This window comes from Ctenocephalides felis, unplaced genomic scaffold (genome assembly GCF_003426905.1).
Source record: "Ctenocephalides felis isolate EL2017-DRISC unplaced genomic scaffold, ASM342690v1 CF-g0.4_SCAFFOLD_02684, whole genome shotgun sequence".
In the NCBI taxonomy this organism is placed as follows: Eukaryota; Metazoa; Arthropoda; class Insecta; order Siphonaptera; family Pulicidae; genus Ctenocephalides; species Ctenocephalides felis.
The window spans coordinates 80,812-95,709 of record NW_020538838.1 but is presented as its reverse complement, the minus strand read 5'-3'; the positions used below and the strand labels follow the sequence as shown (position 1 = coordinate 95,709).

The window sequence follows — 14,898 nt, the reverse complement described above, 5'->3', positions numbered from 1 at the left end:
ACTTGACGGCACGGTTAGAGTATTTCAAGTTAAGACTAGTAGTAGTGTTTATACCCGCTCAATTACTAAAATCGTCCCTCTACCTTGTCATTAGCCTATACATTTTATAATCTGTTATATTTTAGTATTTCTTATCAACATTTATTATTAAAGTTATCGAATTATTGTTAAAGTATAATAAATAATTAAAATATGCTATCAATTTTATATAAATGTTTTACCTTGAAATAATATTAAGTTAGGAATATGTTTTTATTATAGACTGAGACAATTATTTTTATTAAGATCAGCTAATCATCATGCATTTATTATATCATTATACAGTCCACTATTCATATTGCAAGGTTTGTTTTGTTAGCATTAAGATGATTATGTTTTAATTAGTTTAGATATAAGATCTTACGAAATAATCAGTTGTAAATATTTATCATTGTTGTATTTTTGTTATAGTTTGTGATGCTTTCGCATCGCGCGGGAGCATGGACAAAATTGCCATTCAAAGTTATAATTTAAATTTCGCGCGCTCGTTGTGAACTGTCAACAACGAGCGTTATGGCTGATAGGTTGGTAGTATATACGCGCCACCTTCAGCCTGTATATGCCGATGTGCCATCAACCTTCAAAGTACAAACATCTCAATAAATATATATTAAAAATAATACAACCAGCATTTCTTTACTCCAGTCAAAATTTAACAAGTATTATGGAAAACAGTGAGAAATTACGATAATAACTTTTTTTTAAAACTACGATAACTTTTTACGATAGGGTTATGCTGACCGTTGCTGCAGAACAGGAGGGTTTCTTTTTCTTGGACGCGTCAGGAGGAACAGGTAAGATGCTTGTCATATCATTGATTCTTGTGAGATCGGAAAAAATAGCATTGGCAAGAGCACCTTTTGGTATGGCGACTACTTTGCTAGATGGAGGGCGAACAGCAGATTCCACATTCAAGCATCAGACATACACAATAAAGAAAATGCGACATGTATTATAAAAAAGAATATCTTCTGTATTGCAAAACAGTGCAATCATAATTAGGGATGAATGCACAAAGGCACATAAATACTCTTTGCATAGCATAGAAATATGCAAGATTTGAAAGGCAACGATAAAATTTTGCTTTGGTGGTGCTTTATTACTTTTATCAGATGATCAACTTTCGCGGATGAGATCAATGTATGCTTGAAACAATCCCTTTTGTGGCAAAGTGTTGACAATTTTAAATTGACCATCAACATGCGTGTGCGATTGGAGCAACATCCATCAGCACGAAAGTTTTTCAGAAAAACTAATTCATATAGGAAATAGGAAACAAAAACGGAATTATCAAGAAACAATGTGCTTATTAATAGTATTTATCACAACCCAGTAAACCACAAACGTCACACAAAGTTAAAGTAACGTAGCACAGAAGAAACGTTGTTACGTATTTTATAGTTACGTTAATAAAACGTAAATGTTACGTTTAATTATAACCTTTAAACGTTAATGCATGGTTTTCTTTATAACGTAACCGTTAAGTTACACTGTTTTTAAAATTTAACATACAAAATGGACGGTGTGGTACAGCTGTTGCACAAAACTGTCAAAAAGATAGGTTACGTGTTCTACTCTTTTATCTAAGCGTGACTCTATGCGACGAAATCACAATTATAAGCTATGCGTGACTCTATATATTTTACTTTTCTGTCTATGACGCTTCATATTGAACTATGACAAGCAAATTATTTCATTCTTTTGAAACATTTGTTTAATCATTATTTATATGATTAATGTTTTATATGATTAATGTAGAACGTATTAGTTATGCAGTGTGCAGTTAAAATGTTTAAAATGGAATCGATCAAGGTAAGTATAAATATAAAACATGTGTAAATTATTTTAATTTTTATATTATTATAATAATGATTAGTTTTTTTCAGTATATAGTTGGTCATTAATGGAAATTCTATTCGCGTATTTTGTTATTTGTAGATGTTTTCATCAAATGTATGTTTATCAAATAATAATTAAATTCTACAAAAAATCATAACCTCAATGGTTATTGATGTTGAGTCAAAAGGTTATGAAACAGTAAAAATGAGATATACAAATACATATTTAATATTTGTAGCCCTTCAGTAACAAATAATATGGTTCGGCTAAACAGGAACAAAAACTAATACAATGGTTTTCAATTGAAGAAATAATGACTTAGAACATAATGCAGCTACAACAACGGATTCCACAATAAAGATATTTGCTCAAATAAAGAATATGAATGCAAAGTTAGAATATAAAATAATAATCCACCATCATCAACAAAAATGATTTGAAGAAGAATAACATTTTTTACAACATTAAATGATGACACTCGTGTCGTGTGTTGTGGAATTGGTATACCCCATTATGATAGTTAGAGATGATTAGATGATTTAGTATTAATTTTTTATGATTTAGTTTCAGCAAAATTATGATTTAAAAGTCGGTGGATGAAATTCGGCTGAAGTGACAAAAAACAATTAAGACAATATTTGAGCAATATGTTCATAAAACAATTAACTGCTATATGTTCTGAATAAATGATAAAAGTAATTAGAGGTAATTAGAAGTATTTTTACAATTTATATTAATAATCACAATATTTGCAATTCATAATTTTCTATTGCTTTTACTTTAGCAAAAATAGATTTATCAATTAAGAGACTGAAATCTTCTTTATTGTCTAAAGTGTAATTCGACGAAGAATTAATATGTTTTTGGTATTGTTGAAAGGACTGCCTACCTGTCAATAACTTGAAAATAATAAATATTATTAGAGGTAATGTTGCAAAAAATTTAAATCAATATTATCGATAAACAATTTGTTTGAATTGTTTATAACATGTTTGGTTCTGTTTCAGATACATTAACAAACAAAAAGCAGTGAAATGGTTTTAATTGGATAAACAAAGGTTCCCAAGAACATTCCACAATACTTATTTTTAAATTTTATAATTAAAATAAAACAGAGAACCCAAGAACATTCCACAATACTCATTTTTAAATTTTATAATTAAAATAAAACAGTTAATTCCATCCTGTTAAGAAGAAATTTGTTAGCATTGTTAATTTTTGTATTAGTTTAATCAATTTTTTAAAATTCAAATTTATATTCTGTAGTTTTGTAATTTTAAGTATATATTATGTAAATTTTGTAAATTCTTAATTAAAATATGAAATAAAATTAATATAAAAAATGGTTTTTATATTTACAGCAAATTCTATTAAATTTTTAAGTTACATCAAAGACACCTACACGTTAATTTAGTAATTTAGAAACGTAACAAAAACAAAACCGTTACGTTTTCGCGCAATTTGGAAACGTAACAAAAACGAAACCGTTACGTTTTCGCGTAACGAAACAGGCCGTTACGTTTTTGAGGCGGAAATAGATACGTCTGTGTGCCTCCTAGGTTACGTAACCGCTATGTTTCACGTATAATCTGTTACGTTCTATTAACGTTTTCATTACGTTTTGTGGTTTACTGGGAATATACAAATAAATTATTTGAATCATAACTGGCTGGGTAGAAGGGCGATATAAGCAGCAAGGAATATGGACGCAGACGACATTAATTTTAGTACAACAGTTAATACCTGGCGATATTATTTCTTTTAAATCAATAGATACAGCTGTGGATGGTAATGAAAGTGTGAATTGTTCGACGGAATTTCTAAATTCAATAGATGTATCTGGAATACGGTTAAAAATTGGTTCGTCAATTATTCTGATGCGTAATTTGAATCCGCCGAAGTTATGCAACGGTACACGTTTAGTCGTTAAGAAGATAACAGGCAATATAAAAGAAGCAACAATTTTGACAGAGAAATTTAAAGAAAAAGTGGTTTTTCTATCACGGATTCATATTATATACTTAGATTTTACGATACCATTTAACAGGTTACAATTTCCGATACGACTAGCATTTGCGATGACTATCAATAAGGCTCAGGGACAAACAATGTCCGTTTGTGGACTTGATTTAGAAAATCAATGTTCTTCGCACAGGCGACTATATGTGGCATCCTCACGTGCGTGATCACCGAAAAATTTATTTGTGTTGGCCAAAGAGGGTTTGATCCAAAATATCGTCCATTAATTAGTTCTAAATTAGATTTATAAAAGCATTCATTATTGAGCAATAATAATTGAATGGAAATATGTGATACAGCTATGTGGAATGTTAGATGTTAAAACGTAAAGAATTAAAATTAGAATAATGTATGTAATGCAATAATTTATTTGTAATGTATATATTTGTTATATATTGTGATATTTAATTTTAGAATAATATTATGCAGCTAATTGTATGCTTGAATAATGATGTTTATTAAAAATAGGTGGTGTTTCAATTAAACTAACAGTGTAACATTCTATATTTAATTAATATTAGTCATGTAACAATTATTATTTTAACAAACATTCGTAATGTATTTACAAAACATTCGTAATATATTTACAAACATTCGAAATGTATTTACAAAACATTCGTAATATATTTACAAACATTCGAAAGGTATTTCCAAAACATTCGTAATATATTTACAAAATTCGCTGTACGTAAATATTTAAAAGTGTTTAGTCGCGTTTGCCCTAATACCTTAAGGAACTTGTTCTGATTGCGCCTGCAAGATTAACAAGTTGGCTTAAGATATTAGAATTATCTTTGTTAAGATTAACAAAAACGGTTTTAAAAGTTATTAAGTGTAGATGCACTTAATACTTTTCTATTGTGATATTGAATGCAGAGGCATTTAATAATTTTGGACTTAGTGATATTGAATGCAGAGGCATTTAATAATTTTGGACTTAGTGATATTGAATGCAGAGGCATTTAATAATTTTCGGACTTAGTGAATTGAATGCGGAGGCATTTAATAAGAAAGCTGTGTAAACTCTTAGTGTGATAAAGTAACTCTGACTTTGTCAATTTTACTCCTTGTGTACGCGTAGCATAGTTGACTTAGTGACTGTATATATATATATATATATATATTTATATCTGTTCTTTCCGTATTCTGTACCTACATACCCAAAAATAAAGTGACGGTAGTGTTGAAATTGTGTTAATTCATTGATTCTAACCCTACCCCATTACAAACTGGCGCTCAACCGAGTGGCCAGAAACGGAAAAATGGCAGTTACCATGTCGGAAGAAATGTTGCAGCGACTGATCGGAGTGATAAGCACACAATCTAACACACGGTCGGACTTGGTGACCGGCAGCTTTGCCAGGTGCACGGCCAGGTTCAACGGAACGCGGGTTCCTGAAAAGGTGAAAGAATTTACAACTACCATCGTCTTGTACAAAGACGTGGAGGGCATCTCGGACGAGAATGCGCTAAAGGGGCTACCACTACTTCTCGAGGACACGGCGGCCACGTGGTGGGAAGGTGTGAAGTCGGAGGCCAATACATTCGACGAGGCGATCCACTTGATAAGGACGTCGTTCGCCCCAAGTAAACCCCCGCACAGCGTCTACATAGACTTTTTTGGCACTCGTCAAGAAAAGAAGGTGAGTACCGACCTATTCGTTTACCAAAAGAGGGCACTGCTGGCGCAGTTGCCATACGATATCGCGACAGACATACAGCTTGATATGCTTTACGGATTACTGCATATGCGGATCCGTGAACGCATCCCACGGACAACGGTCAATACATTTGATGAGCTGCTTCAAAGAGCTCGCGACGTGGAAGCTAACCTTTCCGAGGCAGAACAGGGAGAGAGTAATCCGGTGGAAAGACGGAAAACCTGCTCTTTTTGCGGCCACACTGGACACACGGTCACGGAATGTCGCAAACGCCAAGGGACCAAGCAGACCCCTAAGAAGGAGGAGCCAGAAACTCGCAGCGAAGCGAGAATTTCCTGTTATGGGTGCGGCAAGGCAGGGGTTATCCGCAGCAAGTGCCCGGTCTGCTCTCCCCCAACAACTGCACAGGCAGCAACAACGCAAAGAGTCGGATTCTTCAGCCTGACCACGCAAGAGCCAGGAAAATGCAGCTACTGCAAGAAGAAGGGTCACTTAAAAGAATTCTGCCCTAGACGCCTGGCCTGAATAAAGACGCGTGATCTGAGATGGAACCGTCAACCAGAAGAATCCGCGGTTCAAGATCCTTGCTCCAGACCCGTCATTAAAGCACAAATCCAAGGCGTAATGGGTTACGCACTTGTGGACACCGGCGCAGAAAAGAGGATCGCGGGAGAAACGCTATACAAACTACTACAGTCAACGAACCACCAATTTGAACCGTCAATGATAACAATGACGATGGCGGATGGAGAATCAAAGCTTCGACCCATATTGAAGACGACGACCATTGTGCGGCTAGAAGACAGACCAGTGCCAACGGAATTTGTCGTGATTCCGGCCTGCTAGGCATGGATTTCTTGCACAAAGCCGGTCTTGTGCTAGACATGAAGCACCGCATGTGGAATTTTTCGGACCAGACACAAAAGTACCCTTTCGCAGCAGAGGGTGAAATTTTCGGGACAGTCGAAGTAACGCGGTCAGCAGAGCATGTTAACGAGGCTGCCATGAGCGTTCCGGTACCAACACAAGAAGAAATGGACACGGATGAAACAGATGATAGACAGGTACTAGACGCGCTGTTCGATGCCTGTTTTCGCTCAGCTACGCCAACGGAGAAGAAGGACGAACAGCACACTTTGGACGCGCTGTTCGACACCTGTTTTCGCTCGGCTACGATCATCCCTACAATTCACATAGCCTCTCTGAGCGCCAAGGAGCTGAGTGTGCGCGAAAATGAGGGACACCCATTTCCAGAAGAAGATCGATGGAAGGTACAGCAGCTACTCTCCAAGAACAATGATCTCTTCAAGGAAGCATTAATGACGAGCCCTATCCTGAGGCAGGCAGATGAGATGAAACCATACACCCTGCGAACCGACGCAAGCAGCTACGCTCTAGGGGGAGTATTACTGCAAGGAGAAGGCGCCGACGAAAGGCTAGTGGAGTATGCAAGTCGCCTATTGACTCCGGCCGAAAGAAATTATCGCACCATGGAGCTTTTCGCACTGAAAAATGCAACAGCTCAAGAATGTGCGAAAACACTAGTGGATGAAGTTTTCTTGCGGTTCGGGTTCCCAAGAAGGCTTATCAGTGACAACGGATCCCAGTTCGTGAGTGCAGTCATGCAGCATACGACGCACTGCCTAGGGATCAAACAGCACCTTATTCCGGTGTACCACCCCACAAGCCAATCCAGTGGAGAGACGCAACCGCGATCTAAAACCTCAACTAGCTATCTTAGTGGGTGAGAAACACACGACGTGGCCAGGGAAGTTACCTGCGATAAGATTCGCGATGAACTCAGCCATATGCAAGAGTACGGAGTATACTCCGGCGTACTTAAATTTGGCGCGCGAACTTCGAACAACAGACGATGTCTACAGAGATCTCAGGGCGATCATCGAGAAAGAAAACCCCATACCAGACATCACACCGTATCTACTTAAGATGGCTGACACTTTCAAACAGGTACGAGAGACGCAAGAAAAGCAGCAAGATATGAGAAAGAAATATGCAGACAAAGAACGGCGGTCTGGTCAAGCATACAGTCCAGGAGACAGAGTATGGGTAGCCACGCATACGCTGAGCAACGCGAAGAGAGGTTTCACGTCAAAACTCGCTCCACGACGCGACGGACCATATATCATATTACAACAGAGAGGACCTACCAGCTACGAAATAGGACGCCCTGATAATACAGACGAAATCGTAGGCACATTCCACACATCTGCCTTATCACCTTTCTTAGGTAATGAAAACGTCATACCTGTGATTCCGATAAGAAAGCGCGGTCGACCCAAGAAGAGGACTACGACCCAATAGAATGTTTTATGTATGGACTCTCCGCCGAGACGACTGTAGGTCCATAGGGGGAGTCTGTAACATTCTATATTTAATTAATATTAGTCATGTAACAATTATTATTTTAACAAACATTCGTAATATATTTACAAAATTCGCTGCACGTAAATATTTTGTCAACAACGCACGAGAAAGTTTTACGCATACAACGATAAACGAAGGGTCACGCGTGAAAGCACGATGCAGCATACGCTCTGGCATAAGCGCGATGAGGACGGAGGATCCTAGGGCGCTCGATGACCTCAGCGCGTACAAACCAGCACAACGTTAGAGAGAGATAAAAGAGTTGTGTAATTTGCACCAAGCATCTTAATAAGCCTGTGAGTCAACGCAAGTAAAAGGAAGATAAAAGATAGCACGATACGACTTTTGCCCTGTGACTCAACAAGGGTGTGAGAAAGACCAAAATATTTACACATTCTACGTCATCGGAAGGGAAATGCACCATAGCCAATTACTGATGACCTCAGCGAGATGAGTTCATCATAGACCAATGACCGTCTCATCCCCCGAAGATTTTGGCGAGATGAACCGACGACGATCTCCGAGAGGATACGAAGGAACCACCACCCTCGCCAAGAAATCAACCCCACTACAGGAGTAGGAGAAGCTCAATTAGTATATAAGGCCATAGAAAATTAAGAAATTTGTCAAAAAGTGTTTAGTCGCGTTTGCCCTAATACCTTAAGGAACTTGTTCTGATTGCGCCTGCAAGATTAACAAGTTGGCTTAAGATATTAGAATTATTTTTGTTAAGATTAACAAAACGGTTTTAAAAGTTATTAAGTGTAGATGCACTTAATACTTTTCTATTGTGATATTGAATGCAGAGGCATTTAATAATTTTGGACTTAGTGATATTGAATGCAGAGGCATTTAACACTTTGCCGTCCGCACGTTTTGTAAAAATTTATTCGCTTGGCGCCGGTAGTGCTAATTCGTTATCACTTTGCTTGTCCCCGCCCATTCTGAATATTATCGAAAAATTATAAATTTTTAGTTCTTACTAATGTTGAGGGGTGTAATTTTTTGTTATCTAAATTAAAACACCAACAGGATGGAAAGATTTCTGCCACTGGCCAAAGGAAGATACTGTGCTCATGACACCACTGTGGTGTCGCCGGCTGTTAAGCGCTAGTTCGCGCTCGACACCACTGTGGTGTCGCCGGACGGCATAGTGTTAATAATTTTCGGACTTTGTGAATTGAATGCGGAGGCATTTAATAAGAAAGCTGTGTAAACTCTTAGTGTGATAAAGTAACTCTGACTTTGTCAATTTTACTCCTTGTGTACGCGTAGCATAGTTGACTTAGTGACTTTATATATTTATATCTGTTCTTTCCGTATTCTGTACCTACATACCCAAAAATAAAGTGACGGTAGTGTTGAAATTGTGTTAATTCATTGATTCTAACTCTACCCCATTACAACAGCAAATTTGCTTCGAATATTATATATAATAATTATTTGTAATTATAATAGGAATTATTTAGAAGGGTAACCACAGTACGAAATAAAGTAAATCACAATGATCAAGAACTGGTCCATGTACAAAAAAATCAGAACCTCATAGTATTCATGAGATACGTGAACTCAAACAAGCTTACCTATCGTGTCTAGTTAACAAACATAATCTCGCCAATCTATTAATAGATACCGGTGCTGAAATAAGCTTACTGAAACTTTGAAATTTAAATGATAATGTAGACATCAAGGACGATTTAAATAATAAGATTAGGATTACTAGTGTCTCAGGTAGCACTTTAGAAACAATAGGTGAGGCTAGCTTGAGAATAAGGTTAGGTGATAAAATAGTTACGAATGACGTCAACATTATTAATGATGAGATACCGATCAAAGGTGACGGTATTCTTGGTATAGATTTCTTAAGAATTTATGGGGGTAACATTAACATTATAAAATCAACATTAAATTTTAAGAACCTTCAGACATTCCCTTTGCTACATGCTCCGTCAGGAATTAAATTGAACCCTAGATCCGAAACGGTAGTAAAAGTAAAGACGAATGTCAATACGGAATTATAGATAAACAAGAGCTTAGTCAAGGAGTATTCGTGGCATATACTTTAGTTTCTACTTTCAATAACTTCTGTGTAGTAAATATTATTAATTCCAATAATCTGAAGTCAATTTAGATATTCCCACACTAGATATTGATGTTTTACCAACAATTTTAGAACCGACTCACAAAATTTTTGTAACTATTAAAGACAATAACTATAAAGCCAACAGAATAGATACAATTTATAACTTTTTGATGACGGACACTTTAAACGATTTTGAATGCTACTATCTTGAACAAACTCTTCTTGACTATAATGACCTATTTTACATTGAGGAAGACACACTGCCTTTTACATAATCTATTACGCATCAAATAAATACTCCAACCGACTCTTCAGCTATTAATATAAAACCGTACAGACTGCCGGATTACCATAATACTGAAATTCACAGACAAATTACCGAACTTTTAGACAATGACGTTATAGAACACAGTAACAGTCCATGGACTGTTCTTGTACCTAAGAAATAAGAGACTGGCAACAAGTGGAGATTAGTAGTCGATTTTCGCAAATTTACCGAAGTAATTGTGGGTGATTCATACCCTTTATCGTACATAGTAGACATACTGGACCAGTTAGGTAATTGTAAGTACTTCTCTACCTTAGATCTTCTGGCTTCCACCAGATTGCTTTGAATGACGATGACAAAATTAAGATTGCGTTCTCAACTCAATCCGCACATTACCATTACAAGAGAATGCCTTATGGACTTAAAAACGATCCCGCAACTTTACAAAGACTTATGAACTCCGTGCTCATGGGGCTACAATGCCTCAAATGTTTGGTGTATCTAGACGACACTGTAGTTTACTCTAACACGGTAGAAGACTATTACAAAAAAATTAGGGAAATATTAGATAAATTAACGAAAAGTAATTTAAGACTTCAACCCCAAAAGTGCAATTTCTTTTGCAGAGAAGTTTACTACTTAGGACACATCATTACTCCCTCCGATATAAAACCTGATCCTTCTAAGATTGATGCGGTAATTAACGTCCCTAAAAACCAGAAAGAAGTAAAATCTTTTGTTGGTTTAGCAGGGTATTATGGGCGTTTTATGTCGGATATTTCTAAAATATCCAGACTCCTAAGCGAAGCTCTAAAAAAGGATCACCCATTTAATTGGACGTGGTCACAACAAACCGCTTTTGAGTCCCTAAAATCCTTATTGACGAATTCCCCAATTTTGCAATACCCTAACTTTGACCAGATCTTTAATTTAACCGACGCTTCGGGCAGAGCAATAGGGGCAGTTCTTTCGCAAGGAGAAGTAGGGAAAGACATACCAAATGCGTACGCTAGTCGTACATTAAATCGAGCGGAAATTAACTATTCCACACTTGAAAAAGATCTATTAGCCATAATCTAGGCTGTGCGACATTTTTGCCCATATATCTACGGAGTCCAGTTCGAAATTATCACAGATCATAAGCCTTTAACATGGTTGATGAATCTTGAAGATCCGGGATCTAGAATAATGAGATGGCGTATAGAGCTCGAAAAATATAATTGTAGGATTATTCATAAGAAAGGCACTGCCAACACCAACAAATTTCCTAAATCTAAGTACGATACCATATAACCGGAAAAGACAATTATCATAACTTTAAGGTAGTGTTAGAAAAACAACTAATTAAATTAGATAATTAATAAAACAAATAGCCCGTTTTTAAATCTTGACAACCAATCGTTTTGCTTGGACCTACAGCAAAATTTTGCAAACACTTTGCTTTTTCAAAATAAACAAGTAGATGACGTAGTTTATTTTAAGTCTATCATAGTTCTGTATCATATTTAGTAAATAGGCTTAAACAAGATTATAGGATATTACTTAGTGCGTTACTTAAGTTAAGAAAACTTTGTTTACTCCATACTCCATAGTTTTAAATCAAAATGACTATTCCGAGATAAGGCCAATGTTTATTTTTAAAGGCAACCCTATCAATATTACTATTTATTTAGCTTTAGATTGCATATCAAAGGAGGGTAAATTACGTATCCTAGCAGAATACCACTCTATCCCTGTTGGAGGTCACGAGGGCTATAAATAATAAATATAAAAAAGTACAATTGGCCAAAGTTAAAAAAGTACTTCAGAAACTATATTAAATCGTGCGAAATTTGCCAGAGTAATAAACTGTATCATAAAAATAAATGCCCAATGATCATCGCGGACACCCCGTTCAAATCTTTTGAAAAATGTGCGCTGGATATTGTAGGATTCTTAACAGAAATCTTCAACGGAAATAAGTATATCCTAAAATTCCAGTATTTATTGACCAAATTTAGCGGGGCTGTACCCTTACGGAACCAGGATGGCGAAACAGTATCTAGGGATTTTCTGGAGCAAATTGTATGTCACTATGGTATACCCTCCAAAATTTTAACAGACCAGGAAACAAATTTCCTAAGCATGCTATTCAAAAACGTTTGTGAAATTTTGAAGGTTTTGAAAATTTAAACTACTTCATACCATCCACAATCAAACGGCGCCCTCGAACGGTCTCATAGAACTCTTATAAAGAGTATTAGAATTTTTTTATGAAATCTGACCAGACTGACTGGGATGCTTGGCTTCCGTTTGCGATGTTTGCTTACAATACGACACCCCATTCATCAACTTGAGTTACCTTCTTCCTTTTCCAAACCCCCATCAAATCAGTATACTTTCGACAATTATGCTGATGAGATTAAATCCAAAATCCAGTCTACTTTAGACACCGCGAAACAGAACCTTATAGCTAACAAAAAGTATTCCAAACTTTATTATAATAAATCAACAAGTAAGATGGAGTTTGCAATCGGTGACTTGATACTCCTAAGGAATGAAGTTGTACCCTAAGGGAAATCCAAAAAGTTAGTAATGCCATAGAAACGCCTGTGAACTACACTCTGATATGTGGTTCCAAACACCTTAAGGTCACATCAACCGAATCAAATACTTTTTAAACTAACTTAATTTTGAAAAATATTAGTAAAACTTTTATTATGTAATCATTACTATTTTTAGGAATTCTATTGTTTAGTTTAAGAGAATAACTTTGTTATATAAGTCAAAAACAAATCAGCAAAATTCATGCAAGAATTCTACAATTTTCGCTGCAATTTTGTCAGGACAAATGTAACAGCATGAATATACTATACTTTTGGTGCATTCAAAATATTTCGTTTTTGCGTTTGTAGCCGAGTGAGCTGTAGGCCTATAAACAAAAGATAAGCACTCGGATCATATCGAATTTGCGCATTACTTCAAAGATCTAGATACGTCCAAATACGAATGGATTAGAAATCCATTTGTTATTTATAAATATGATGATTTTGGTCTTCCAACGGCAGAGCAGGAAGTGATAATTGATTTATCTAGTGATAGCATATTGAAGCAGATGTTTCAGGACGAAAAGAATATTGTTAAGTTTTGATTACAAGTAAAGGACGATTTTCCAACTTTGACATATAAAGCTTTAGAAATTTTATTACCATTTGTGACATCCTACTTATGTGAAACTGGTTTTTCTGCAGTAGCAGTATTAAAAACAAAGTACCGATCTCGTTTAGTGATAGAAAAGGAACTGTTACAGTGATTTCTACAATGGAGCCGCGGTTTCAGAAAAATTGTGCTAAAAAACAAGCTCAACCGTCGCATTAATTTTTTAATGTTGTGTGAAATATTATATAATTTTTATGAAATTTAAAATTATTTTTTCTTATAATCAATAGTTATGTTTGTATGTATATGTTTGCATGTATATGTTTGTATGTATATTTTTGTATGTTTATTTTTGTATGTTTATTTTTGTATGTTTATTTTTGTATGTTTATTTTTGTATGTTTATTTTTGTATGTTTATTTTTGTATGTTTATTTTTGTATGTTTATTTTTGTATGTTTATTTTTGCATGTTTATTTTTGTATGTTTATTTTTGTATGTTTATTTTTGTATGTTTATTTTTGTATGTATGTATATTGTGCATTATTTGGTACGAGATTGAATAAATCACAATTTCAATTAAGTATATTTATTAGAGCGTATTGATTTGAATAAGGTCCCGATAGAGTCGTATTTTATACCGCATCTTGCTGTAGTAATGGATGGAAATTATAAAAAAGATCGTTTTCGGTGCACCTTGTAAGGTAAGTTATGACGTGTCATTAAATGATACACTACACACAGGTGCAAAACTGCAACAAGACTTATTTTCAATTTTGATTATATTTCGCAGTCATCTTCATTTACATTGCATAAATGAGTCAGTAACAGCTACGAACTTCTTAACTCTTTACCACAGCACGGTCATACTATTTCAAATTACCAACCAGAAATGAAGACAATTAAGACTTTGGCTATAGCATGGAAACCGACGAGTGACGTATTCAGAATAAATAAGACTGACACTACTAAAACCCCTTGTACAATACAAAGACATCCAAAAAGATTCGTTCTATCGGCAATAGCTCAAATATATGACCCAATTAGACTTATTAGAATTAAATATTAGACACAAAACTCGTGAACTGAAGTTGAATGAAATATTTTCAACAATATTTATATGTTTTTTTAGATTCCACAATCGATTTAAAAGAAATTCAACTAATTTCGCCGCGATTTATCAGATCTGATAGAAATTTCCATCCCTCATTGTATGTTCACAACGAGTCCTATTCTAATACAGTGGTTCGAGTATGCTACGCTAAAGGCGTACGGTGCTTGCATATACATAAGAGCTACATACTACTTTGGTATAAAAACACATTCATTGTGCTCGAAGTTTAAGGTAGCTCATATGAAAAATGTAACATTACCGCGTTTAGAGCTGTCAGCAGCATTTCTTCTGGCTAAATTATATAAGCGTGTTCTAACAGACATTTCAGGAATCATCAGCTGAAACATTCTTGT

At 35.5% G+C, this 14,898-nt stretch overlaps 1 protein-coding gene across 1 annotated transcript; it reads left to right on the top strand.

The window, feature by feature from the left end:
• The first annotated feature begins 552 nt into the window (after positions 1–552).
• LOC113381197 lies at positions 553–4,863 on the top strand. Its single transcript, XM_026620162.1, has 4 exons — positions 553–563; positions 769–988; positions 1,798–1,851; positions 4,774–4,863. The coding sequence occupies exons 1-4, from the start codon at positions 553–555 to the stop codon at positions 4,861–4,863; spliced, it is 375 nt and encodes a 124-aa protein (XP_026475947.1).
• Positions 4,864–14,898: the final 10,035 nt, after the last annotated feature.